A 25,815-nucleotide genomic window follows, 5' to 3' on the forward strand; every position below is an offset into this window, starting at 1 on the left:
CCATCCCTATTTAGGACTTAAGAGTGACAGTAACCATGCAATATCTCTTGTAGACTCACTCTGATCGCAGTGTCTCCCGGTGTAGCCCGGTTCGCAGATACAGTCTCCCGTTACCGAGTTACAGCCCCAGTAGCTGTTGCTGCAGTTACAGCTGTTGAGACAGTCCACTCCCCATTGTCCGCTGTCACAGGCTGAAACAGAAAGCAAAATGGATGGCAAATGTGTTACAAATGGAGCTACAGTCATTGTCATCTTCCCTGCAGTTATCCTTGTGGGGAACATGCTAGCCCAGATCTCTTATGGCATCGATTGTCCCTGAACTAGATGGCCAAATCACAACCCCAGTTCCTACTGATAAGAAACCCCAAGGTCAACACTAAGGCAATCTTAGACTACAATTTGTCAGATTTGTTGTTTAGTCATTGTCCCAAGGGTCATTTATCTTCATCTTCCTGGGATCGCAGCACCTACAGTGTTAGGGAATCCCTGTGAGATTGGCGCATGGTATTTTCTTGCATAGAGTGATGACCAGCAGCAGACACATACACGTCCGTCCACAGTTCCCGTTGGTTCCAGCCAGCCAATAAAAAGGATGCTCATGCCCATATTTACTGGTCTTCGGCTTTTCCTGTGGCCTGTTTGCATTCTGTGTTTGATCTCCGTTACTGACTCGGCTTGTTACTGACCTGACCCTGGGTCCTGCTTGCTCTTCTGCCTACTTGTTCCTGACCTGAGCTCTGCTTTTGGCTACGTTTCTGCCTATGCTTCTATACCTTGTTGTCCGCTTGCTGCTGACCCTGGCTACCCCTGTTAACACGCTTCTGTTTACGATTTGGCTCCACGTTTCTTCTGAGTGCCTGCCCTGGCTGCCATCTACATTAGCTCCAGTCATCACAGCATGCTCCTGTCGTAAGCCTGCTTGGAGCTCTGACAAGCCAGACGTCCTTAACCTGCGGTGCATATGGAGTGTCCCTTTAACCTCAGCTGGTGCATCCTGCACAGCCTCTGTTGCTGATCCAGTGTCTTGCCAGACCATCCAGGTCTGCATCTCCTACTGAAAGTTCTACTATCAAGACCTGCCGCACTCGTGTTCCTCCTGTGCCTTGGCATCAACTGTTCCACCTTCAATGGGGCCTGGGCTGGGGATACAAGGGAGACCAAACTCGACATTTCAATCTCTTACCAGGTATGTGATACATAGGATCATAATATCCATATGGAAGAATAACCACCTAGTTTAACAATGGACAGTTACACAGCACAGGCTCCTCTAGAATATTCCAGGTATTCCCACTTGTCCCCAACAGAGGTATTACCTGGGCTGCAGAATCCCACTGTGGTATTTGGAAAGTCATTGTTGCAATATTATCCTTTCTATATCCTCCTGAGGAAGCTATACTGTGAAACATGTCGAGGAAGACCACTCCCCTCTTCAGCAAGCAAAGTGATGATTGGCTTATTGTGATGGCCTAATAATGTGTCGTAATACGTAATAAGGGGGTTAGTCATATAGAGAAGGCAATTTGGCAAAATATCTGTTTAAATATTTATGTTGTTGGAACAATCCCATTATGGAAAAGGAATTTAAAATAAGTAATTTGGATTGTTTTAATACCTATTTTAAAAAAAAGTGTAATTTTGTATCAGTGTGTTTGGACTAATGATTGGCACCTCAAAAGTCCAGGTATGTGATCACACATCTAAGTACTATTGGTAGTAGCCACTATTGGTTCCCTATTAGACACTTTTTTGTTTTTCTTGGTTGACCGTCATTATTTCCCTGAAATAATAATGGTGCTAATGATTAAAAAATCTGCTCTTCCCCCAATACTTCTGGTGTTGGCGCTGAGAAACTGGCAATGGTAGTCCCCTGGCTGGCCAATGTTTTACATACACTGACTCAACCTCCTCATTACGTGAACAATTAACCATATACTATACCATACTGGAAGATCATCTACAACCATGATGTGATTGGCTGGCCACATACCTCTCTGACAGTTATGGCCAGTCCATCCAGGTGGGCAAGAGCATCTACCAGTTACAGGGTTGTGTTAAGACTAATGATTGGCACCCCAGTAGTCACACATCTATGTACTATAGGTAGTAGACACTTTCTCCCTGGTGGACATCTCCTTGTTTTTTTTTTTTTTTGTTGACTGTCATCATTTACCTGAAATAATGATGGCGCTAAGGAGAACAGTCTGCTCTTCCCCCAATACTTCTGTTGTCGGCAACCTGGCACTGGTAGGTCTTGCTGTGAGGTCCCTGGCTGGCCAATGTTCTACATCCAACCTCCTCACCACCTGAACAATTAACCATATACATCTAAATACTTTGGGTAGTAGACACTACCAGCTCCCTGATGGACACTTCCCTGTTTTAGTTTTGCTTGACCGATATTATTTCCCTGAAGTAATGATAATGGTCCCTGATAATGGTCTGCTCTTCCCCCAATACTTCTGTTGTTGGTGTTGGCAACCTGGCACTGGTAGGTCTTGGTGTGAGGTGTCTGGCTGGCCAATGTTTTACATTCACTCAACCTCCTCACTACCTGAACAATTAACCATGGAAGATCATCTATGACCATGATGTGATCGGCTGACCACATACCTCTCCGACAGTTATGGCCCGTCCATCCAGGTGGGCAAGAGCATCTACCAGTTACAGGGTCACACTGCCCATCATCCTGACAAGAACATCTTGACTGGCATCCTTGGCCAAACCATCCAGAAGAACATTCTGTAATAAAAGAATTATACCTTTTGGTTTCCATCAACACAACTCTATGCTTATCAAATATATATACAGAAAATAAAAGTCAAAAAACATATGTCCTTCAACCAAAGGGCCAAAAATGTAACTAATTTTGCATGAAAAGTCTACGAAACAAAATCCCCAACCTAATTACCAGTTACAGAGAGGAACTGCACTAAATGATTGGATGTAGTATGCAACCCATACAGCTCAAATCAGTTGGCTTGATCTAGATTGGTTCTTGCATGGCACTAAACCTTAAAGTGGCTATGCATTAAGGTAAAAAACCTTCTGGGTGCAGCCCTCCCCCCAATCCCCCAATACTTACCCAAGCCCCATCTTGATCCAGCGAAGTGCACGAGAGCAGCGGCTCTCCCAGGTTTCTCTCTCCTCATTGGCTCAGGAGCCATTGGGGAGGGGGCTAAGCCACGCTCTATGAGCCTTCTCGAGTGCCCTGACACCAAGAGAAAAATGACAGGGGAGGAATCTCCAGCTGATTGACAGCCACAGCTCTGTTTCTGTGTGCTGTGTAAAGGGGGGGGGGGGTCCCTTTCATCCAATCAGCTCTCAGTTCTCTCCTCACTGAGCTTGCAGAATGTAACTTCTGCTCTCCACCCCCTTTTTTTTCTGATAGCTCAGACAAGCTTTATAAATTATGGACTTTGAACAGCTCTAGAGAAGAGAAGGCTGCAGATAGACAGGTGCAACTTATGTAGGAGGATTTGTTTCATCTCTGTGTATCACCTGAGGCCAGTCACTTCACTGGGTATATGTGAGGTTTTACAATGTAACGCAGCACTCAGACTAGAAAACCATTAGGAGCCAATCAGGTGTGCTGCACTCACATATGCTGAGAAGGAACATACTGATTGGAGAAGAAAGCAGAGTGAGCAAAATTATTTCCTCATTAGTTTGTTGCTGCTCCCTCACTGTCCAATCACAGGTTTAAGGCAGGAAGGTGACCTAGCTTTATTGCTTTACTACAGTAGAAAAAAGGGAAAAAGGCTCTACTCTCTGGCTGTGCTGTGTGGCAGAGCTGTGTAAATCCCAGAACTGGATGAACAGATACAAATCATTTGGTAAGTAAAACAGCCATCTGCCCCGAGACAATTTGTTCGATTTCTATTGCAAGCTGACGCAGTTCAGTGCTGCAGATACTTACTATCGGCGCAATGGCTGCCACTATATCCGGGCGCACAGACACATTCCCCCGTGGCTGGGTTACATTTTCCGGTGTTCTCGCAGATCGGGCAGATCTCCTGGCACCGGGGCCCCCAGAGCCCCGCTGGGCACTCTGTAACAGACACACAAGAATGGCAACTATTTACAGCTCAGATTGCAACAATCATGTTTAATCCCTAACAGGCCGGAGACCGCGGCTCGTAAATCCCCAACGGCAGACCGCGCCAAACGCATGAATTCCGATGACATCAATTGTGGAGATTTCTGCTGACTAGTTAGAAAACAAAAACATTTCTTCCTATAGCAGAGCATTTAAAATCTGAAAGTGAACCATGAAATATAAAAGGACTAATAACACTTGCATTAAGACCAGGCCTTTTTCTGACATTTGTTGTTGTACAAGTAAAAATCTGTATTTTTTGCTAGAAAATTACTTAGAACCCCCAAACATTATATATATATATATATATATATATATATATATATATAAAATAAATAATAAATAAATATATAATATATAAAAAAATAATTTTATTTATTTTATTTTTTATTTTTTTAGTAGAGACCCTAGAGAATAAAATGTCGTTGCAATATTTTATGCCACACTGTATTTGTACAGCAGACTTTCAAATGCAATTTATTTGGAAAAAATACACTTCAATTAATAATAAAAAAAAAAAAAACAGTAAAGTTAGCCCAATTTTTTGTATGTTGTGAAAGATGATGTTATGCCGAGTAAATAGATACCTAACATGTCACGCTTTACAATTGCGCATGCTCCTGGAATAGCGACAAACGACGGCACTTAAAAATCTCCATAGGCGACGCTAAGAATGTTTACAGGTTACATGTTTAGAGTTACAGAGGAGGTATAGTGCTAGAATTATTGCTCTCGCTCTAACGTTCCTGGTGATACCTCACATGTGTGGTTTGAACATCATTTACATATGCGAGCATGACTTACATATGCGTTCGCTTCTGTGCGCGAGCTTGGAGGGATGGGGCGCTTTACTTTTTTTATTTTTCCTTATTTATTTTACTTTTTATTTTTACACTGTCCCTTTTGTTTAAATTTTTTTTTTTTAAGACTTTTATTCCTATTGTAAACATCCCTAGAATTAAGCATGATGGGTCCTCTTTATTGAGAGATCTGGGGGGGGGGTTCCTTATTTATTTTACTTTTTATTTTTACACTGTCCCTTTAATTTTTAATTATTTTTTAGGACTTTTATTCCTATTATAAGGAATGTAAACATCCCTAGAAATAAGCATGACAGGTCCTCTTTATTGAGAGCTCTGGAGTCAGAAAGACCAACCTTTAAAAGCAAAAAAAACCCATCATCCCTTTAGGGCCAAGAGGCGGAAGTGACGTCAGACGTCGCTCTAGACCTCCAAGGGCATAGAGTGGGGGCTATATTGCCCTCACTCAGTTTCCTGACCAGGCATCCGATGGATCGGGTCGACTCGGGTCCGGTAAGCTTAAAGGGGATCGGGAAGCCGCGGGGGCACCTCTCCCGCTGCCTATAAAAGTGATCTTGCTGCGAATGCGCCGCTAAGACCATTTTTACATGAAAGCCAATCACCTGCTGTAAGTAAAGATACTGCAATGTTATGAGGAAGGCTGCAATAGCCAAAACGCGTTAACATTTCTGTACTGTATCCATGTTATGAAGCTAATAAAAGATTAATAAGAGGAGTATGGCGTTGTCAGCTTTTTTCTATCGTTGATCTTACTACATGGGGCAACGGACACCCCAGCCTGTGCACCGGTCTTCAGCATCTTCACTCCGGACACAAGCGGTTGAGCTAGGGTATGTTTTCTGCTTCCAACATGAAAAGCACACTGCACATGTACAACCACATCCCAGTTATTATTAAGCAAAGGCCATACATGCGCAGTGCACACTCCATGCTAACTATGGACAGTTGGAGCAAGGTTACAGAGAAAAGGCACAGAGCAGTAGATTAGAAGTGGGGGAAGGGGCGTAGTTCTGCACCCTTGCCCTGGGTCTTGGATGAACCTGTTCTGGGCGGTATTGCAACTGGGTACTGCGCTTTGCTCCCGGAGTGAAGGAAAGGCAAGTCTGTGCAGTTGTGGATAAGAGAAAGAGCAGAGGGCAAATATTTAGTCCCCAGTATTCCCTGTGATCTTCCTGCAGTTGGTCTTTTCCCCATTACTGACTTACCATAGCTTGTACTGCACTGTCTCTCTGTATGGAGGCAGCCATGTTGGTAGAGGCAGGGCTTTTCTTCCTCATAATAGAGCCTCCAGCAAGGAGAACAGTGAGCAGCACAGTGGTGATGTCAAATTTCTCTCCAAACCTCCAGAGACTATCAGTCAGAGGTAGAAGAGTCTCAAATCTCACCCTGCAGATATACAGCTCTGAGGTTGTAGGTACAGGAGTGCCTAGGCACCCTCCCCAATCAGAGAGTGCACTGCTATTTTTTTTTTTTTTTAGCAGGAATTCTAGACAAATAGATTTTCACTTAATATTATGTTGCCAGTTTATTGTTTTGTTTACCTTCTGAACAATCTGTGCCAGTTTTGCCAGCTGGACATAGGCACGTGCCATCAATATGGTTGCATGGAGCTCCACCACACGAACAGCTCTGCAGGCACTGCTTTCCATATTTGCCTGCCGAGCACTCTGTACATGAATAAAAAGCACCAAAAATTAGTTACTTGTGACTTTTACATGTTGAGGTAATCTCAGGGGGCACAACAGATCCTCGAAGAACCTTTATTGGAGGAAAAAGAAAATGCCCATTCTCAACAGGATGCTAGTGAAACACTGAACAGTTCTTTCCACTTGGTTCTTCCATAGGTCTACTGAAGGCATCAATAGCAAATGAACAACCAAAAGTACTACGAGAAACTTTACCCTCTAGATAAGCAGGAGGTTAAGGTATGGTCCCAAACCTCATGGACCCTGAAGCAGCAGACCACCTGAAGCACCTCATAATATGACATGGCCTCTATTGCACTGGGGATTTTTTGTGGATCTTCTGAGCTGGTCAGATGTCCCCAGGGCAGGTTGAGTAGCTTAAACTCTAGTCTGTGCACAATATACATGGGCCAAGCAGCAGTCTCAGGACTTTTGTTTGCCTCAAAAGCAAGGATTTTGCAGGCAAATACCATGAATAAAATATGTTAAATTTGCATACTGTATCTTCTGGGAAGACTTTTGTAAAATGAATGGTCATGGGTGCCTACTGTGCGAGTCAGTTGGGGGTCTATGTGGAGAGCAGTGTAGGTCTTTAGTGCCATTACCTTGGTCACAGTTGTCCCCCTGGTATCCCTCTGAACACAGCCTCAGACACTTCCCATTTGTGTGGTCGCAGGTCACTCCAGGTGGGCACTCGCATTTACTCTTGCAGTCGATGCCATAAAATCCGGCGTCACATTCTGTACATCAGAAAGGTACAGATAGAAATTTATCAGCACCGATCCTTCTATGGAGTCACAAGACAGAAGAAAGTTTCTAAAGTACTAAAAAAATGTATAGAAATTCAAACTTTCTGACAAAGCTGATGCTGTAAGGCAAGATGCAGGTTTTATTCCTTTTATAGATCATATTTGTTTCTTGCCTTATGTCCTTAAAACTGAGCTCTGCGTATTTTCGCCGTTCGCCGATCAGCCAAACTATTTGGGAACATCCTACAGCTTCTGCAACAGGAAGTCATTCATTTATTAATTACCAATAATAAATGAATACTTCCTGCTGTGCAGGCTACATGGTGTCATTGGTTGCTAGGATACGGGTGGATGCCAACATCTTAGCAACCACTATACTGCTACCTGCTGGTCGGAATCTCAAGGGCTATCTTTGACTAAATATGGTCAATGACGACAGACAGCATCCTGGACCCTTTCTTTACATTTAGCTGTAATAGTTCCTGCTGTGCAGACCGCACTGTGCCATTGGTTGCTAGGATGCTGGTGGACACTTGTATCTTAGCGACCACCATACTGCTGACTGCTGGTGGGAATCTCAGGGGCTGTCATTGACCAAATATGGTCAATGAAGTCAGCCCTTTCTTTAAATTAATCTGTCAGTTGCGATGTGAAGTCTATGGAGATTGGATCATTGGTTGCCATTTTCTTTCTTATGACAAGTCACCGGGATCATCGGACATGGCGATGGATTTACATTGTGAAACATTTTTGGGGGTTATTTAAGAAAGGTGTGTGTGTTAATTTACATTGTCATTTTTTTTAGAATGAGTAACCAGGGTACTAACAACCATTTACTCCTTCACACAGAGGGGTCGTTATTGGGGGGGGGGGCCTCCTCATTTTTAAAGTGGGGTTCCAGATTCCAATAAGCCCTCACTTCCACCAGGCCAGTGTGAGCGAAATTCACCTGAGACCAGACTCTGGATCAAGTTATGAAGTTTTCTTTATTTGACTCGTACGAGGAGACAAGGACAAAAGGACAGATATTTGCCCATTGGTTCTGACCTCTATGACCCGTGTGATAGGGCAGCATACATAAAGTTCAGCCTTATGAGCTCCTATCTGAATTGTCTGTCTAACAATTGTAGAGCTTGCATTTATATACCCTTTTACAAGCCTCATCTTAGCCACCTCTCCTAGATATGATTGGTTGCTAAGATCTACGTCAATGTAACTAACCATAAATCTGACACCTGTTCTACAACCAGACAAACGTATTCATTCCCAAAATTCCTATATGTTCATTAAAGTGATTTATAACTGGTTTTGTCCAATTAAAAACACCTATGTAGAGACAGTATGGCACCCAGCTGTGTTAAATCAAACCCTCATCGTCCTGATAAGATTTAACCATTTGAAAGATAACAGATTTACGACTTTGGGAAAATGAACTTTCAATAACCCCACCAAATGTGTTATGTCTTATTGTTTTTCACTATACATTCCTACGTGTATGTATACATACATTGGTTTCACAAAAAAAACGGTATCACTTATAATATATATATATATATATATATATATATATATACACACACACACATATATATATATATATATATATATATATCTATATATATATATATATATATATATATATATATATACATATATAATATATATTTATACAAAGCCAATTACTTTATTCAATATTGTCTAATTATTGATATATACATACATATCAATGTTTTCTTATTCAATGTTTTATAACAGTTTTAATGAGGGCACAAGCAGACCTTAGTTTGACCCTGTCAAACTAAATTAATGTACTGTACATAACATTCCCATATTCCACATAATTATTTCTAAACCACCTGTATAAGATGTTCTTATCTTATCAGGCTGTAGCTGTCAAAAGTCTCTTTTCTCATTAGTAAACTAAAAATGAACTATCTTATCTCTGTGATTTATATGCATTTCAAGGACTCGAAATAGCTCTGTGTAACTTGAAATGATTCTACTTCTAAGCAATCTTTTGCAAACATACATAAATGATTATAAAATAAGAATCTAAATTCTCTAACAGCCAGAGTTGTGGGGAAGAGGTCCTTGTCCTCATCAACAAAAGGTACTTCCTGGACAGTCAAGCTGCATGCTCCAACAAATGGTCCGGTATAGAGTTTGGTAGGGAGCCCATTTTATTCTTGTTATTTTGTGTGGGGTGTCTTTTGAAATGCATACAAGTCCCAAAGTCTTGAGATTTACACAAATGCCAGACAGCACAGCTCCGCCATAATATTTGGGTCTAGAAGCCAACATTTTGAATAGAGAGCCCCCCCCCCCCAATACACCAATATCTGGACTTTATTTTAGGGTGGGGCGCTTACTCTAAGTCTACTAAGTCTAAACTTACTCATCTTCAGCACAACCCAAGGTGACCATAGAAATGTTCTGGGTGTAGAAGCTGCCAGCCCAATATTCAGATCACCTACAGTCATGATAACAATGTAAAAATATATATATATATACACTATATATATCGGGTAAAATAAGTATTGAACACATCACCATTTTTCTAGGTAAATATATTTCTAAAGGTGCTATTGACATGAACATTTTCCCCACATGTCGGTAACAACCCATGCAATCCATACATACAAAAGACACCAAAACAAATGAGTTCAGAAATGAAGTTCTGTGTAATAAAATGGAATGACACAGGGAAACAGTATTGAACACATGAAAAAAGGGAGGTGCAAAAAGGCATGGAAAGCCAAGACACCAGATGGAATCTATCAGTAATTAGAAAGCAATCCTGCCCCTTGTCAGTGCAAATTAATATCAGCAGGTTCAGTCTCAACTGATGGCCCATAAAAAGGTGTCTCATTACCAAGGCGTCACACAAGAAACCTCTCATGATGGGTAAAAGCAAAGAGCTCCCTCAAGACCTATGCAACCTTATTGTTGCAAAACATACTGATGGCATTGGTTACAGAAGGATTTCTAAACTTCTGAATGTCCCAGTGAGCACTGTTGGGGCCATAATCCGGAAGTGGAAAGAACATCATTTCACCATAATCCGGCCACGACCAGGTGCTCCTCGCAAGATTTCTGACAGAGGAGCGAAAAGAGTTATCAGAAGAGTTGTCCAAGAGCCAAGGACCACTTGTGGAGAGAAAGACCTGGAATTAGCAGGTAGAATTGTTTCAAAGAAAACAATAAGTAATGCAGTCACCCGCCATGGCCTGTATGAACGCTCACCACACAAGACTCCATTGCTGTAGAAAAAGCATGTTGAAGCTCGTTTAAAGTTTGCTGCACAACATTTAGACAAGCCTGTGAAATACTGGGAGAATATAGTCTGGTCAGTTGAGACCAACATTGAACTCTTTGGATGCCATAATACACACCATGTTTGGAGGTCAAATGGCACATCACCCCAATAACACCCCAATACCAACAGTGAGGTTTGGAGGTGGGGACATCATGGTGTGGGCGGGGCTGTTTTTCAGCATACGGTACTGGAAAACTTCATATCATTGAAGGAAGGATGAATGGAAAAATGTACCAAGAAGACCTTCTTGATAGAAATCTGCTGCCATCTACCAGGATGATGAAGATGAAACGAGGGCGGACATTTCAGCAAGACAATTATCCCAAACACAAAGCCAAGGAAACTCTCAATTGGTGTCAAAGAAAGAAAATAAAGCTGCTAGAATGGCCCAGCCAATCACCTGACTTGAATCCAATAGAAAATCTTTGGAAAGAACTAAAGATCAGAGTTCATAGAAGAGGCCCACGGAACCTTCAAGATTTGAAGACTGTGTGGAAGAATGGGCCGAAATCACACCTGAGCAACGCATGTGACTCGTTTCTCCATACAGGAGGCGTCTTGAAGCCGTCATCACCAACAAAGGATTTTGTAACGAGTATTAAATACATTTCAGTTAGCGGGTTCAATACTTTTTCCCTGTGTCCTTCCATTTTTTTTACACAGAACTTCATTTCTGAACTTATTTGTTTTGGTGTCTTTGTATGTATGGATTGTACAGGTTGTTACCGCCATGTGAGGAACATTTCATGTCAATAACACCTTTAGAAATAGATTTACTTCGAAAAATGGTGACGTGTTCAATACTTATTTTACCCACTCGATATATATATATATATATATATATATATATATATATATATATATATATATATATATATATAAAAAACCAGACTCCAGGATTCCATCACTATGACCCCACTCATTTAAGAAAACATAGCCAGGTCACAATCAGTGGAAGCCATTTCTCTCTCGTTAATGTTGAGCTTACGCGTTTCGCAGGATGTCCCAAGGTAGCCCGGTCTGCAGGTGCAGGCGCCGTCCTTTTTGCCGCACTCCAGGGTGTTGCTCGGAACACAGGTGCACTCTTTGGAGCAACCCGACCCAAATGTCCATTTTGGGCAAGCTGCAGTACACAGAAATAGAAAATAATTAGAAAATAATTAGCAAAAATGTAAAGCATCGCTGCAGTCAGTTTTGTCTCCTGACAAAAACAGGCAATGCAAAAACCTGGTTATAATAATAATAACCATCTGTCTTTCTCAATGCTATCCTGTTGTGCATCTACAATGACTTACTCAGAGATTCAAAAATCCTCCTGTTGATGCCTGACCTGTGCATGGACTCATACACCTCCCCCACCCACAGCGATATGGCTGTCGATTCGTTATTTACATGCATTAGTTTAGTTAAATTCGTTTAATTTGTTTAATTCATTTTTGGAATGCGTTTTGTTTATTCAGTTTCAAATAGATTCGAAAAGTTTTTGAATCAATTTCGAATAGTTTTCGGATTTGAAAAGTTTTTCGAATAATTTTTTAATTCGAATCGTTTTCCAATTTCCATAAAGAATAAAATAGAAAATTTTTCTAGTCCATTCCTTTATTTTCTATTCTATTTTATTTTCCTTGGAAATTGGAAAACTATTCGAATTTGAATTTAAAAACTATTCTAGTTAGAAGAGTATTCGACAACTATTCTAATTCTTTTTTTTTTTTTTTCTCCTTTTTTTTTTTAAACAAAATTCTAATTCTAATTTTGTCCGAATTTTTTTTCATTATTTCGGATTTGTTTAAATTCGGTACTATTCTAATTCGGAAACTCACATGTTTATCGCACATGTCTGCTAAAGTACAATCTATACTCTTCATTGCTTTTCCAAATGTCTACCAATAGGAAACCTCCGGTGCTTTTCCTTAACCACTTCCGGACCGCCCACCGTCATTATACGTCGGTATTTTGAAGAGGTTTATCGTTGTTATAGCAGCAGCTAGCTGCCATAACCCCGGTATTCTCTTCTTCAGCGGGCAGTCCACTTCAAGATAAAAGTGGTCTCTGCGGTGGATTCGCAGCAAGATCACTTTTATCGGCGGCTCCGGTGCCCTCCGCCGCTTACCGATGCCGTCAGTAGCGGCGGAGGCGATCGGATCCTCTCCCTAGCCTGACATAGAGACAAGTGAGGGGAAGATGGCCCCCACCCGTCTCCATATCATTGCAGGGCTGAAGTGACGTCAAAACATCACTTCTGCCCATAGCTCTTAAAAGGGACATTTTTTTAAATGGTTATATTTATTCTATTCTATTCTGTTGTTTTTTTCTATACTATTGTGTTATTTTCTATTCTACTCTATTCTATTCAAATTCGAATTGATTCTATTTGACTTTTAGAAAATGGTTATATTCTTTCTATTCTAATCTTTTCTATTCTATTGTTTCTTTAATTCTATTCTTGTCTATACAATTTGAATTTCAGAAGATGGTTATAATCTTTCTATTTTTTTCTATTCTTTTTTTATTCTATTCCTTTTATTTCTATTCCATTCTATCCAGTTCTTTTTATTTCTATCCTATTTTGTTCTGTTTTACTCTATTATATACTATTATTTTATTTTCTGTTATAGTCTTTTCTATTCTATTCCATTATTTCCTATTCTATTTTATACTCTTTCGAAATTTGAAAACTATTCAAATTGGAAAACTTTTCAAATTCGAAAACTTTCGAATTGGAAAACTATTTGAATTGGAAAACTATTGGAATTTGATTAGAAAACTTTTCGAATCAATCCGAAAACGAATATACGAAACTAATTCCGAAAATGAATAAAACTAATTTAACTAAACTAATTTATATAAATAACGAAAAAAAAAACATTTTGTTCTTCACATGTCTAATTATTAGATATATAACACTGAAGAGAGCCTGGAGCAGCATTTTCTCCAGGAAAATATAAATGTTTCAGCTCTTTTCTTGCTTTTGTTTATCCATCCCACAGCGATTGCTAATATTTAACATTGCACACTATCACGGTGTAGCCAGATGTGATAAAATTATCATTGTCTCACCTAAATGGCAGTATCGGCCGTAGAGGCCGGCCTCGCACAGACAGGCCCCGTGAAGCTTGTGACATCGGCCCTTGTTGGCACAGTTGCATTTCTTCTTACAGTTCTTCCCATAATAACCTTTTGGACAACCTATGAAATCAAATAAAATAAAAAGTCCAACCTGACCCATTTATTAAATAAGTTGATAAGCTGGCAAACAGCACGTTAACTACCTCTGCAATCAATTTCCTACTTTCGGAATTCCTAATTATGGAAATTCGATATTTTGGAAATTCGAAATTCGGAAATTCGAAATTTTGGAAATTTGAAATTCGAAATTTTGGAAATTCGAAATTCGAAATTTCGGAAAGTTGGAAAATTCAAAATTTCGGAAATTCAGAAGTTCAAAAATTCAGAAATTTGAAAATTCAAACATTTGGAAATTTGAAAATCCGAAAATAAGAATGAAAATCTGAAAATTCAAAAGAATGAAAATGCGAAAATTCGAAAACCCAAAAATCTGAAATAACTAATAACTATTAAATTATAGGTATTGGAATTTCCTTTCAAATTTGGCTGTTAGTGAACGCAACGAGTATGAATTTATCCGAAGTTACGAATGATCTGAACTAATGAATGCCGTATCTAAACGAATGGAACGTAATGATCTAATAATAATAAGTAACAATAATAATAGTAATAAAACCTTTTTATTATTATTATTTATTATTAATTTGTTCCATTCCATTTGTTTAGATGTGGCATTCGTTATTTCAGATAATTCGTAACTTCAGATAAATTTGTATTCGTTACGTTCACAAACAGCCAAATTTGAAAGGAAATTCCAATACTTATAATTTAACAGTTATTTATTAGTTAGTTAGTTATTATTTCGAATTTTACTGATTTTCGAATTTCCAAATTATCGAATTCCGAACATTAGAAAATTCGAAATTCGGAAATTCTAAAATTCGGAAATTCTAAAATTTCAAAATCCGAAAATTAGAAATTCGGAAATTTTAAAAAATTTGTCCGTTTTCGTATTTTTGCTTTTTTCGCTTTTTTCGGAAATTCGGAGATTCGAAAATTCGAAATTCGTAAATCCGAAAGTTCAGATTTTCAAATTTCCGCATTTCTAATTTTCGGAATTCGGAATTTGGAAATGTGAAAATCTGAACTTTCGGATTTACGAATTTTGAATTTTCGAATCTCCGAATTTCCGAAAAAAGCAAAAAAACGAAAAAGAACAAGTTTTTTGTCAGTGCACATGTCTAACTCATCCATAAATGCTATTTATTAAACGATAAGTTGACAAGATGGCCAACAGCACATAACTACGACTGCAATCGTTTTAGGACCCACCACACAGGAGGAGCCCGCTATCATATCCTGGCACCTGGTCTCTCCCTGGGCCTTCTTCATCATTTGGCAAGCAGAACATTCCGAAACCCATTACATATTCATCCATGCATGCTGTTTATTTAACAATAAGTTGACAAGCTGGCTAAAACCATGTTAACTACAATTGCAATTGCTTTAGGGCCTGCAGTGCAAGAGGGGCCTGTTATATATACTGTCATCAGAGAAGTTCAGTGTCAACATTGTGACACTATACTAGTTCTAAGGGGGTGATAAGGGATTTTCATTTTTTATACTGTTATTGCTTATAACAGTGATGATCACTGTTATAAGCAATAGTTTTAACTTTTATATATATATATATATATATATATATATATATATATATATATATATATATATATATAATATATATATATATATATATATATATATATATATATATACATATATATATATACACAACATTCCAGTGTGGTTGTACGGTGAGTCCGATTAGTACAGATCAGATTGGGGTTCTCGGTCACTCTGTGCCCCTAATAGACACAAGGTGACTTAGACATAGGAGGTGCATGGGGAGCTGAAACAAGGGTTCCCCAACCTCTCCAAGGGACTCTGGGTTCCACGGGCCCCCCTGCCCAAAGTGACTCCTGTCACACATGGTACAGGGTACACGGCTGCCGCTCACACGGGCCGGGTACCAAGCACCGTGATCCAGTGCGCATGTGCTGCTGAGCCACGTGCCAGTACATTGCTCAGCCTGGAGGTGCAAGTGGTGAAATAATATGTCAGCAAGCTGGCCAACAGCCATAGGTGTGCGCAGCCTATGGCATTAGGGTGTGCACCCCAAAGCTCAAGCACACACTACCGATTACTCGTGATGTTCATTCAGAAAGGGAAAGGGCTAGTAAATTACATTTTTACTGGCCCCTTCCCCCACTGATCCTAAAACATCCCACAGCAACTGTCAGCGGGAGAGGTGGGAAGCTTGTAGTGCTGCGGGGGGAAGGAGGGGGAGCCAGATCAGTAGGGGGAATCTGTTCTGCACAGGGTGATTTGGGTGTGCCTAGGCACACCTGGCACACCCTGTGCGCACACCTATGCCAACAGCACATTACCGGCAACCACAATTTCTTTAGGGCCTGCAGTGTAGGAAGGGTCCCACTATCATATCCCAGTACCTGGTCCCTCCCTAGACCAATTTTCATTGATTGACAAGAAGAACTTCATGAAAACTTTACAAATTCATCTATGCATACCATTTCTTAAACAAGAAGTTGACAAGTTGGCCAACAGCACGTTAACTACAACAAAAGTTGCTTTAGGGCCCGTGGTGCATGAGGGGCCCGTTATCATATTTCTGCACCTGATCTCTCCCTAGACCAGTGATGGTGAACCTTGGCACCCCAGATGTTTTGGAACTACATTTCCCATGATGCTCAACTACACTGCAGAGTGCATGAGCATCATGGGAAATGAAGTTCCAACACATCTGGGGTTCAAGGTTCGCCATCACTGAGCAATCTTCACTGTTTGACAAGAAGAACTTTATGAAAACTTTACAAATTCATCCATGCATGCCATTTCTTAAACAATAAGTTGATACTCTGGCCAACAGCCCGGTAACTACAACCACAGTTGCTTTAGGGCCCGCAGCGCAGGAGGGGCCCGCTATCATATTACTGCACCTGGTCTCTCCCTAGGCTAATCCTCATTGATTGGCAAGCAGAACTTTCTGAAACCTTATCCAGTCATCCATCCATGCTGTTTATTAAACAATAAGTTGACCAGCTGCCCAGCAGCACATCAACGATCACTGCAATCGCATTAGGGCCTGCAGTGCGGGAGGGGCCCGCCATCATATTCCCAACACCTGGTCTCTCCCTAAGCCAATCTTCATTAGTTGAAAAACAGAACTTTCTGAAACCTTAACACATTCATCCATGCATGCAGTTCTTTAAACAAGTTGATAAGCTGGCCAACGGCACGTTATCTACCACCATGATTGTTTTAGCACCTGGTCCCTTCGGAGGCCAATCTTCATTGGTCGATAAGCAGAACTTTCTGAAAACTTTACAAATTCATCCATGCATGCAATTTCTTAAACAAGAAGTTGACAAGCTGGACAACAGCACATTAACTACAACTACAAGTTGCTTTAGGGTCCGCTATTATATTCCTGCACCTGGTCTCTCCGTAGACCAGTGATTGTGAGCCTTGGCACCCCAGATGTTTTGGAACTACATTTCCCATGATGCTCAACTACACTGCAGAGTGCCTGAGAATTATGGGAAATAAAGTTCCAAAACATCTGGGGGTGCCAAGGTTCGCCATCACTGCCCTAGACCAATCTTCATTGATTGACCAGAAGAACTTTATGAAAACTTTAAAAACTCATCCATGCATGCCATTTGTTAAACAATAAGTTGACAAGCTGGCCAACAGCAAGTGACCTACAACTATTATTGCTTTAGTGCAAGCTCTGTTTACAAATTCATCAATGCCTGTGGTTTATTAAAAGAGGGAAGTTCACCCACAACTGATGCTTCATGTTTGGGTTGAAGCCAGTTCACCAACATCTTGGAGACCCGGGCAGAAATTTCTCGTCACCCGAGTTCCCAGCTGTGGCCATTTGCCGCCATTTTCCAGGGGTCTTTGCTTAAATTTTACAAAATGTTTTTTGACAGAAAGAAGACCCAGAACCTTCATGCTGGTAAGAAATATAAGAAGGTGATGGATCATTCAGTCCACCAACATCTGGCTATAAATGAAAAATCTATTTTTGGTAGAAAAAAAATGGATCTTCATAATCCTAGCTTCAATTAGTTTATCAATCTAATCTTTAACTTGTAAGAAAATGTTGCTAAAAGTTAAAATGATTGGCAATGCTCAAAGAGGAGAAGACTTTACCCAGAAATATGGTCACTTACCGTCCTCGCAGAACTCCCCACTCACACCCTGCGGACAGCGGCATCCTCCGGTGATCGGGTCGCAGGTCCCTCCGTTTTTACACTTACAGGTCAGACTGCAGTTCTGGCCGTAGGTGCCTTCTGGGCAAGCTGCGTTCCAACACACAGAAGCAGGAAAATGTTAGAACGCGGGTCAATGAATCATGACGGTGCTGACACGCTCAGATGGGTGCCATCATTCAAGCAGCATGCAAATCCCCTGTAATTGTTTTAATTCTCTGTTTACAGGAAAGTCAGGGCCAGGAACCCCTTCATTTATCAAGCTGAGAAAATTCTCGTTATGACTTCCAGAGAGATCGCTGGAGAACAACAGCAGGGAGTGCAAAAAAAGGAATGGAGCAACTCCGGGCAAACAGCATAATGCCGCATAGCTGAATCATGGCTCATATACATGGACTGACTTACTTATCAAAAGATTTGTAAGATACTGTCTTTCACACACCATTATGATCCACCCGGCCTCAGCTGTGTTATTTGGATTGAGAATTGACAAAACTTTCCAAAAGCTGCAATTCTACAGATTCTGTGACACTGTCTCTTGTCTCTTTTTAGGCTAATACACTGGTGATGCCCACTATGATGTCCTCCCATGCTCCACACTCGTAATGCCCATTATGATGTCCTCCCATGCTCCACACTCGTAATGCCCATTATGATGTCCTCCCATGCTTCACACTGGTGATGCCCACTATAATGTCCACCTTGATGTCTTCCCATGCTCCACACTGGTGATGTCCACTATGATGTCCTCCCATGCTCCACACTGTTGATGTCCACTACCCTGTTTCCCCGAAAAAAAGACCTAGCGTGATTGTCGGTGATGGCTGCAATATAAGCCCTACCCCTCAAATAAGCCCTAGTTAAAGTCCTTGTAGGTCTTTTTTTCAGGGTAGGGCTTATTTTTGGGGAAACAGGGTAGGGCTTATTTGGAGGGTAGGGCTTATATTGCAGCCATCACTGACAATCACGCTAGGTCTTATTTTCGGGGAAACAGGGTATGATGTCCTCCCGTGCTCCACACTGGTGATGTCCACTATGATGCCCTCCCATGCTTCACCCTGGTGATGTCCACTATGATGTCCTCCCATGCTCCACACTGGTGATGTCCACTATGATGCCCTCCCATGCTCCACACTGGTGATGTCCACTATGATGCCCTCCCATGCTTCACACTGGTGATGTCCACTATGATGTCCTCCCATGCTCCACATTGGTGATGTCCACTATGATGCCCTCCCATGCTCCACACTGTTGATGTCCACTATGATGCCCTCCCATGCTTCACACTGGTGATGTCCACTATGATGTCCTCCCGTGCTTCACATTGATGATGTCCACTATGATGCCCTCCCATGCTCCACACTAGTGACGTCCACTATGATGTTCTCCCATGCTTCATTCTAGTGATGCCCACTATGATGTCTTCCCATGGTTCACACTGGTGATGCCCACTATGACGTCCTCCCATGCTCCACACTGGTGATGTCCACTATGATGTCCTCCCATGCTCCACACTGGTGATGTCCACTATGATGCCCTCCTATGCTTCACATTGGTGATGCCCCCTATGATGTCTTCCCATGCTCCACACTAATGATGCCCTCTATGATGTCTTCCCATGCTCCACACTAATGATGCCCCCTATCATGTTAGACCATGCTCCACACTAATGATGCCCCCTATATTGTACTCCCATGCGCCACACTGGTGATGTCCACTATGATGCCCTCCCATACTTCACACTGGTGATGCCCTCTATGATGTCAGATCATGCTCCACACTAATGATGCCCCCTATATTGTCTTCCCCTGCTTCACACTGGTGATGTCCACTATGATGTTCTCCAATGCTTCATACTGGTGATGCCCACTATGATGTCCTGCCATGCTTCACATTTGTGTTGCCCACTATGATGTCCTGCAATGCTCCACACGGATGATGCCCACTATGTTGTCCCCACATAATCCACATTGGTGATTGTGATCCACAGGTGATGATGCTCTCCCATGCTCCACATGTCTTGATGTCCCTTATGATGCCCTCTCTTGCTCCATAGTGGTGATGTCCATTATGATGTCCTATGCCCCATGTTGGTGATGCCCCCTATGATGTCCTCCCATGCTCCACACTAATGATGCCGTCTATGATGTCCGCCCATGCTCCACACTGGTAATGCCCACTATGATATCATCCCATGCTCCACACTAATGATGCCCCCTATATTGTCCTGGTGATGCCCCTATGCAGGTTCCATTCCTTTCCACTGAACTAGACTGCAAAGCAGACACTACCACTGCAAGTCTAGATTTCAGCTAACTCATGCCAACTGACTATAACAGATATGGGATTACTGAATTAACTTAAAGCAGAACCCCAGCCAAAAGAAGACAAAAATAAGTAGCTGATTAAAAGATAAAACAAAAAAACAAGCTATTGCTGTAATATTCACCTTCAATTCAGAGATTTCCCCAATCCCCCCCCCCGCCATTCTCCGCCAATAGATGTCTGAGGCTAGCATCATTCAACCTGCTTCCTCTGAGCCCAGGTCGTCCTCAACCTGCTCCTTGCCTGTAACCGGACAGTGACAGGAGAGGCAGCACAGTGATGAGCTAATTCCTCTGTTACTCTGATCTCTCCTAATATCAGCAAGCTTCTTGTCAGCACATGAACTGATTGGCTCCTTGCTTTGCTTCTTCCTCTCACACTCCAGCCCTGCTGTACAGAGACTACAAGAGGCCGATACCAGATCACATTCAGGTACTAGCACTGCTTGTATTTAAAAATACATTTAAGGATTACAGAGCTGCATTCCTTTCCGGGTTCTTTATATCTACCTGAAATGCAGCTTCTCACAATATACATTAGAAGCCTCAGAAAGTCAGATAGAGGCCTCCTCACTTCCTAGCTGGAGGACGTCCAGCATCATCTAGCCTTTGTCTCCCCAGCCTGCCCCTTTCAGTCATTGGATTTCAGCTCTTTCAGTCAAGGAGGCTCAGCGTCACATGTGGACTTTACTTTGAGCGGTCTGCCATCCCATTGTTTACATCGAGGGCAGAGGCCCCTTGAGAGGAGAACTGAGGCCGGGTCCTGTGATGTTTTCAGAAAGCCAAGTTCAGCACCCTGCCAGCCCCCCCACCAGCCATGATCTGCCAGAATTGCATAGAGAAGCACAGAGACCAGTGGCGGCTGGTGCTCCATTTTGGCTGGTGCTCCATCACTTCCTGATTGGCCGGGAGGAGAATCAGGAACACAATAGCGAATATTAATTCACTATTGTCACACCAGTAGAAATGTGCACTGCTGAAAAATGTGTCAGTTTTCGTTTCATTCGTTTCTTTTTTTTTTTCTGTTTTTCGGGTTATTCGGTATGATCGCAATTCGTAAATTCGAAAATTCATAAATTCAAAAACTAGTAAATTCGAAAATAAGAAAGAAAATCAGAAAATTCATCAGAAAACCTGAAAATCCAAACGAACGAAAATACGAAAAATCAAAATAATAACTAACTAATAATAACTATCTTTTCGGTTTTCGGGTCATTCGGTATGATCGCAATTCGTAAATTCAAAAATTTGTAAATTCAAAAATAAGAAAGAAAATCCAAAAATTCGAAAGAAACTTGAAAATCCGAAAGAACGAAAATTCAAAATAATAACTAACTAATAATAACTATTTTTTTTTTTCATTTTTTGGGTCATTCGGTATGATCGCAATTCGTAAATTCAAAAATAAAAAAATTCGAAAATCCGAAAATAAGAAAGAAAATCTGAAAATTCTAAAGAAAACCTGAAAATCCAAACGAACCAAAATCTGAAAATTCAAAATAATAACTAACTAATAATAACTATTTTTTTTTTTTTTCGTTTTTCAGGGCACTCGGTATGATCGCAATTCGTAAATTCAAAGATTAAAAAATTATACAATCCGAAAATAAGAAAGAAAATCCGAAAATTCAAAAAAAAGAAAGAAAACTTAAAAATCCGAACGAACAAAAATCTGAAAATTCAAAATAACAACTATTTGTTTGTTTTTCGGGTCATTTGGTATGATTGCATTTCGAAAATTCGAAAAATAAAAAATTCGTAAATTCGAAAATCTGAAAATAAGAAAGAAAATCCGAGAGAAAACCTGAAAATCCAAAAGAACGAAAATCCGAAAATTCAAAATAATAACTAACTAATAATAACTAACTATTAAATTATAGGTATTGGAATTTCCTTTCAAACTTGGCTGTTAGTGAAAGTAACAAATACAAATTTATCCGAAGTTACGAATTATCCGAAATCACAAATGCCACATCTAAACGAATGGAACGGAATGAATTAATAAATAGTAACAATAAAAAGTTTTTATTATTATTATTATTATTATTGTTATTTATTATTAATTTGTTACGTTCCATTTGTCTAAATACGGCATTCGTTATTTTGAATAATTCGTAACTTCGGATAAATTCGTATTTGCTATGTTCACCAACAGCCAAGTTTCAAAGGAAATTCCAATACATACAATTTATTAATATTCGAATTTACGAATAGTCGGAACAATTCGTCAAATGGGTTTTCCTCAATTCGGATGTTTCAGAATTAACAAAGTTGTCGAAATTCGTTAAAAAAGTAATTTGGAACGAGACGAATTGCACATGTCAACCCACAAGTGGGTGGGCTCGGGGCGCAGTGCTCTGTGCCCTGAGCCCACCCTTTTTGAAGCCAATTAGAGCCCCCGGCTGTAATCATGTGATTAAAAAAAAAAAGACCCCATTGGAATCCATGCGTCCGGCGCCCTGCATGTAGATTAGGGGGCGGACACATGGATTAGGGGGGCGGCGCCCCGTATGGACAGGCCGCCACTGACAGAGACCCAGTGATAACATCACTGGGTCTAAAATAATGTATATGTAAAGATATTGGAAAAGTTTTAATTAAAAAAAAAAATCATTAGCATGTTGATGAGGGGGGGAGGGAGGAACCATGGTAGGCAAACTATAAGCTGATTACATTTCGGCTTCAATATAGGGAAATGTTTGTCAACCAGAACCACCCCGGATTCTTCGAACAAGCCTTTATTTCTCATGTATCGGTGAGGTTAAACACCTGATAATAACACGCTGTAATCTAAATGTAAAAGGCATGTTACTAAGCCACCCAAGCCTCTTCTTCACGCTAAACTTAACAGCAATTTGTTGCTAATTCCCCCAATTATTTCAAGTATGTAAACGGTTTTATGCCGTCACTCGGTTATTGGCAATGTGACACCAGAGAATAACAGCAAACATGTGTCTCTGGAGGAAATTGGTGATTTATGAGCTCGCTTCCATAAACGCACATGGAAAGTAAACTCGATCTTCACCACGCCCACTAGTTTTTCCAAATGTCAAAAAAAAAAATGCATCACCGCAATGAGATTCTCTTTCCGGACAATCACGCATTTTGTTACACGATAACTTATACAAGCGATCTCCAACTGGAGGATCAGGTAAGTGTATCTCCATTCTCCCAATCCCCTAGACCAGCGGTCTCCAAAATGCTGCCTGGGGGCCAGATATGTCCCTTTGCTTGCATTTTACAGGCCCTTGGGGCACTACTCCATTCACTGACACCAACAATGGGGCATAATTTCTGTTGCTGAAACCAACAATGGGGCAATATTCCTCCCACTGACACCATCAAAAGGGCACTGTTACTCCCACTGACACCAATGATGGGGCACTATTCCACCCACTGACACTAATGATGGGACACTATTACTCCCACTGACACCAATGATGGGGCACCATTCCTTCCATTGATACCAATGATGGGGCACTATTCCTCCCACTGATACCAATGATGGGACACTATTCCTTCCATTGATACCAATGAAAGGGCTCTATTTCTCCCATTGACACCAATGATGGGACACTATTCATTCCATTGATACCAAGAAAGGGCACTATTCCTTCCATTGATACAAATGATGGGGCACTATTCCTCTCACTGACACCAATGATGGGGAACTATCCAACTCACTGATACCAATGATGGGGCACTATTCCTCCCACTGACACCAATGATGGGGTACTATTCCTCCCACTGACACCAATGATGGACACTATTCCTCCCACTGACACCAATGATGGACACTATTCCTCCCACTGACACCAATGATGGGGCACTATTCCCCCCACTGACACCAATGATGGGGTACTATTCCTCCCACTGACACCAATGATGGACACTATTCCTCCCACTGACACCAATGATGGGGCACTATTCCTCCCACTGACACCAATGATGGGGCACTATTCCCCCCACTGACACCAATAACGGGGTACTATTCCCTCCACTGACATCAAAGGTGGCACATTGTTTACTCCCTTTGGATGCCAGGACATTTTCTACACCCAGTCTGGCTCACCTAAAGTATGAAGGACAGTAAACTGGCCCTTTGCTTAGAAACTTTGAAGACCCCTGCCCTAGACAAAAAATGAGCAATTAACCCTTGCGGTTCAGGCACAGCCCCACTGCAAGGGAAAACTTTTTTTTTTTTTTGCCCGGAGTTGGGCTTTAAGGTAATTTTTTTGCCTTCCTCTGGATCTACTGTGGGTATAGAATAGTGTAGGTTTCTATTGATGTATTTCTTTCTACTGGTTAAACTAGATTAACTTCTTCTGGTGTCTTTATTTATACTTGACTAACTTTCTAACTATGTAAAATCAGTCACAAGATTTCAAAATGAATCACCGTGCAAAAATGGCCAAGTAATCATATTTCTATTGGAAAGAACAGCCGCTTACAACAAATTCCTAAAAAAAAAAACGAAATGCTGATACCTCAAGGAGGCAACGTTCCATGGAGAAGATGGCTTGAACCTACTTCAGAGATCCCGGCGGGTAGAAATTATAAATGGAACGAAAACTTGAATGTCCAAGAATATCCAAAAATCAAACTGCGGTATACGAGGGCTCCAAAAATCAGATCCAAGGATCGTCCTGGAAGAGGATGGCTTCTATTTTAAGATGTTAACTAGAGATGGAAACCTGGAGAGTCAACGTGCCGGATAAACAAGAAGACGGTATTGGACTCGGAGAGAGGAAAAGCAACGTGACCGCACAGCCAAACCAAAGCAGGAGTACCAAGTCAGGCCAGCATTGAAGGCCAAGTTCACCTTTTTTAAGAAAATAGCCTTTGCACCTAAATGGCCCCTAGTAGGATAAAATACAATGTGCATTTTTGTAAAATGTTTTTTAATGGAAGTACATGGAAGCTTGGCCAAAAAAACTTCCACAGTTAGAGGATAATTTATTACAAATTCACATAACCGTTCATCCAGCGACTCCTCATGTACATTTGTTCTGTGCGAATTGAGCAAAAACAAATGTTCTCTAGGCTAGTTTCTCTTCTGAACGAAAGTACTTTTAAAATATTACATTATGGCCACTAGATGGGGCTGAGGAGCAGAGGTCATACATAAGTTTTTGTAACAAGAGATAAAATGCAACAATGCAAAAATGTAAAAATGTAAGAATACTAGACTAGAGGGAATCAGCAAATAAATGTAACAGTAGTTACTAATTCCTGCTAGAGTTCTATAAAATTATTACATTGTATTTCTTCTTACAAAGACGTATGTATTTCCAATGCTTCTCAGCTTCATCTAGTGGCGTTAATGTGGTCAATGTAACAATTCTAAGGGAACGCTAGAGGGAATTAGCAAACAAAGGAAACCAGTGATTACTAATTCCCTATAGAGTTTTGTAAAATTGTTACATTGCATCGCTTGTTACAAAGGTGTATGTG

At 40.9% G+C, this 25,815-nt stretch overlaps 1 protein-coding gene across 1 annotated transcript in view; it reads right to left on the minus strand.

Moving 5' to 3' along the window:
- MEGF6 (multiple EGF like domains 6) overlaps positions 1–25,815 on the minus strand; it is a 153,167-nt gene that overhangs the window by 33,215 nt on the left and 94,137 nt on the right. Inside the window, exons 11-18 of the mRNA XM_073603592.1 lie at positions 17,999–18,127; positions 13,731–13,859; positions 11,659–11,793; positions 7,211–7,345; positions 6,462–6,587; positions 3,920–4,051; positions 2,614–2,742; positions 60–191 (exon numbers count right to left, since the gene is read on the minus strand). Coding sequence (XP_073459693.1) covers positions 60–191; positions 2,614–2,742; positions 3,920–4,051; positions 6,462–6,587; positions 7,211–7,345; positions 11,659–11,793; positions 13,731–13,859; positions 17,999–18,127 — 1,047 coding nt within the window. The remainder of the gene's footprint in view (positions 1–59; positions 192–2,613; positions 2,743–3,919; positions 4,052–6,461; positions 6,588–7,210; positions 7,346–11,658; positions 11,794–13,730; positions 13,860–17,998; positions 18,128–25,815) is intronic.

The sequence above is a fragment of the Aquarana catesbeiana genome, linkage group LG10 (assembly GCF_042186555.1).
Source record: "Aquarana catesbeiana isolate 2022-GZ linkage group LG10, ASM4218655v1, whole genome shotgun sequence".
Lineage (NCBI taxonomy): Eukaryota > Metazoa > Chordata > Amphibia > Anura > Ranidae > Aquarana > Aquarana catesbeiana.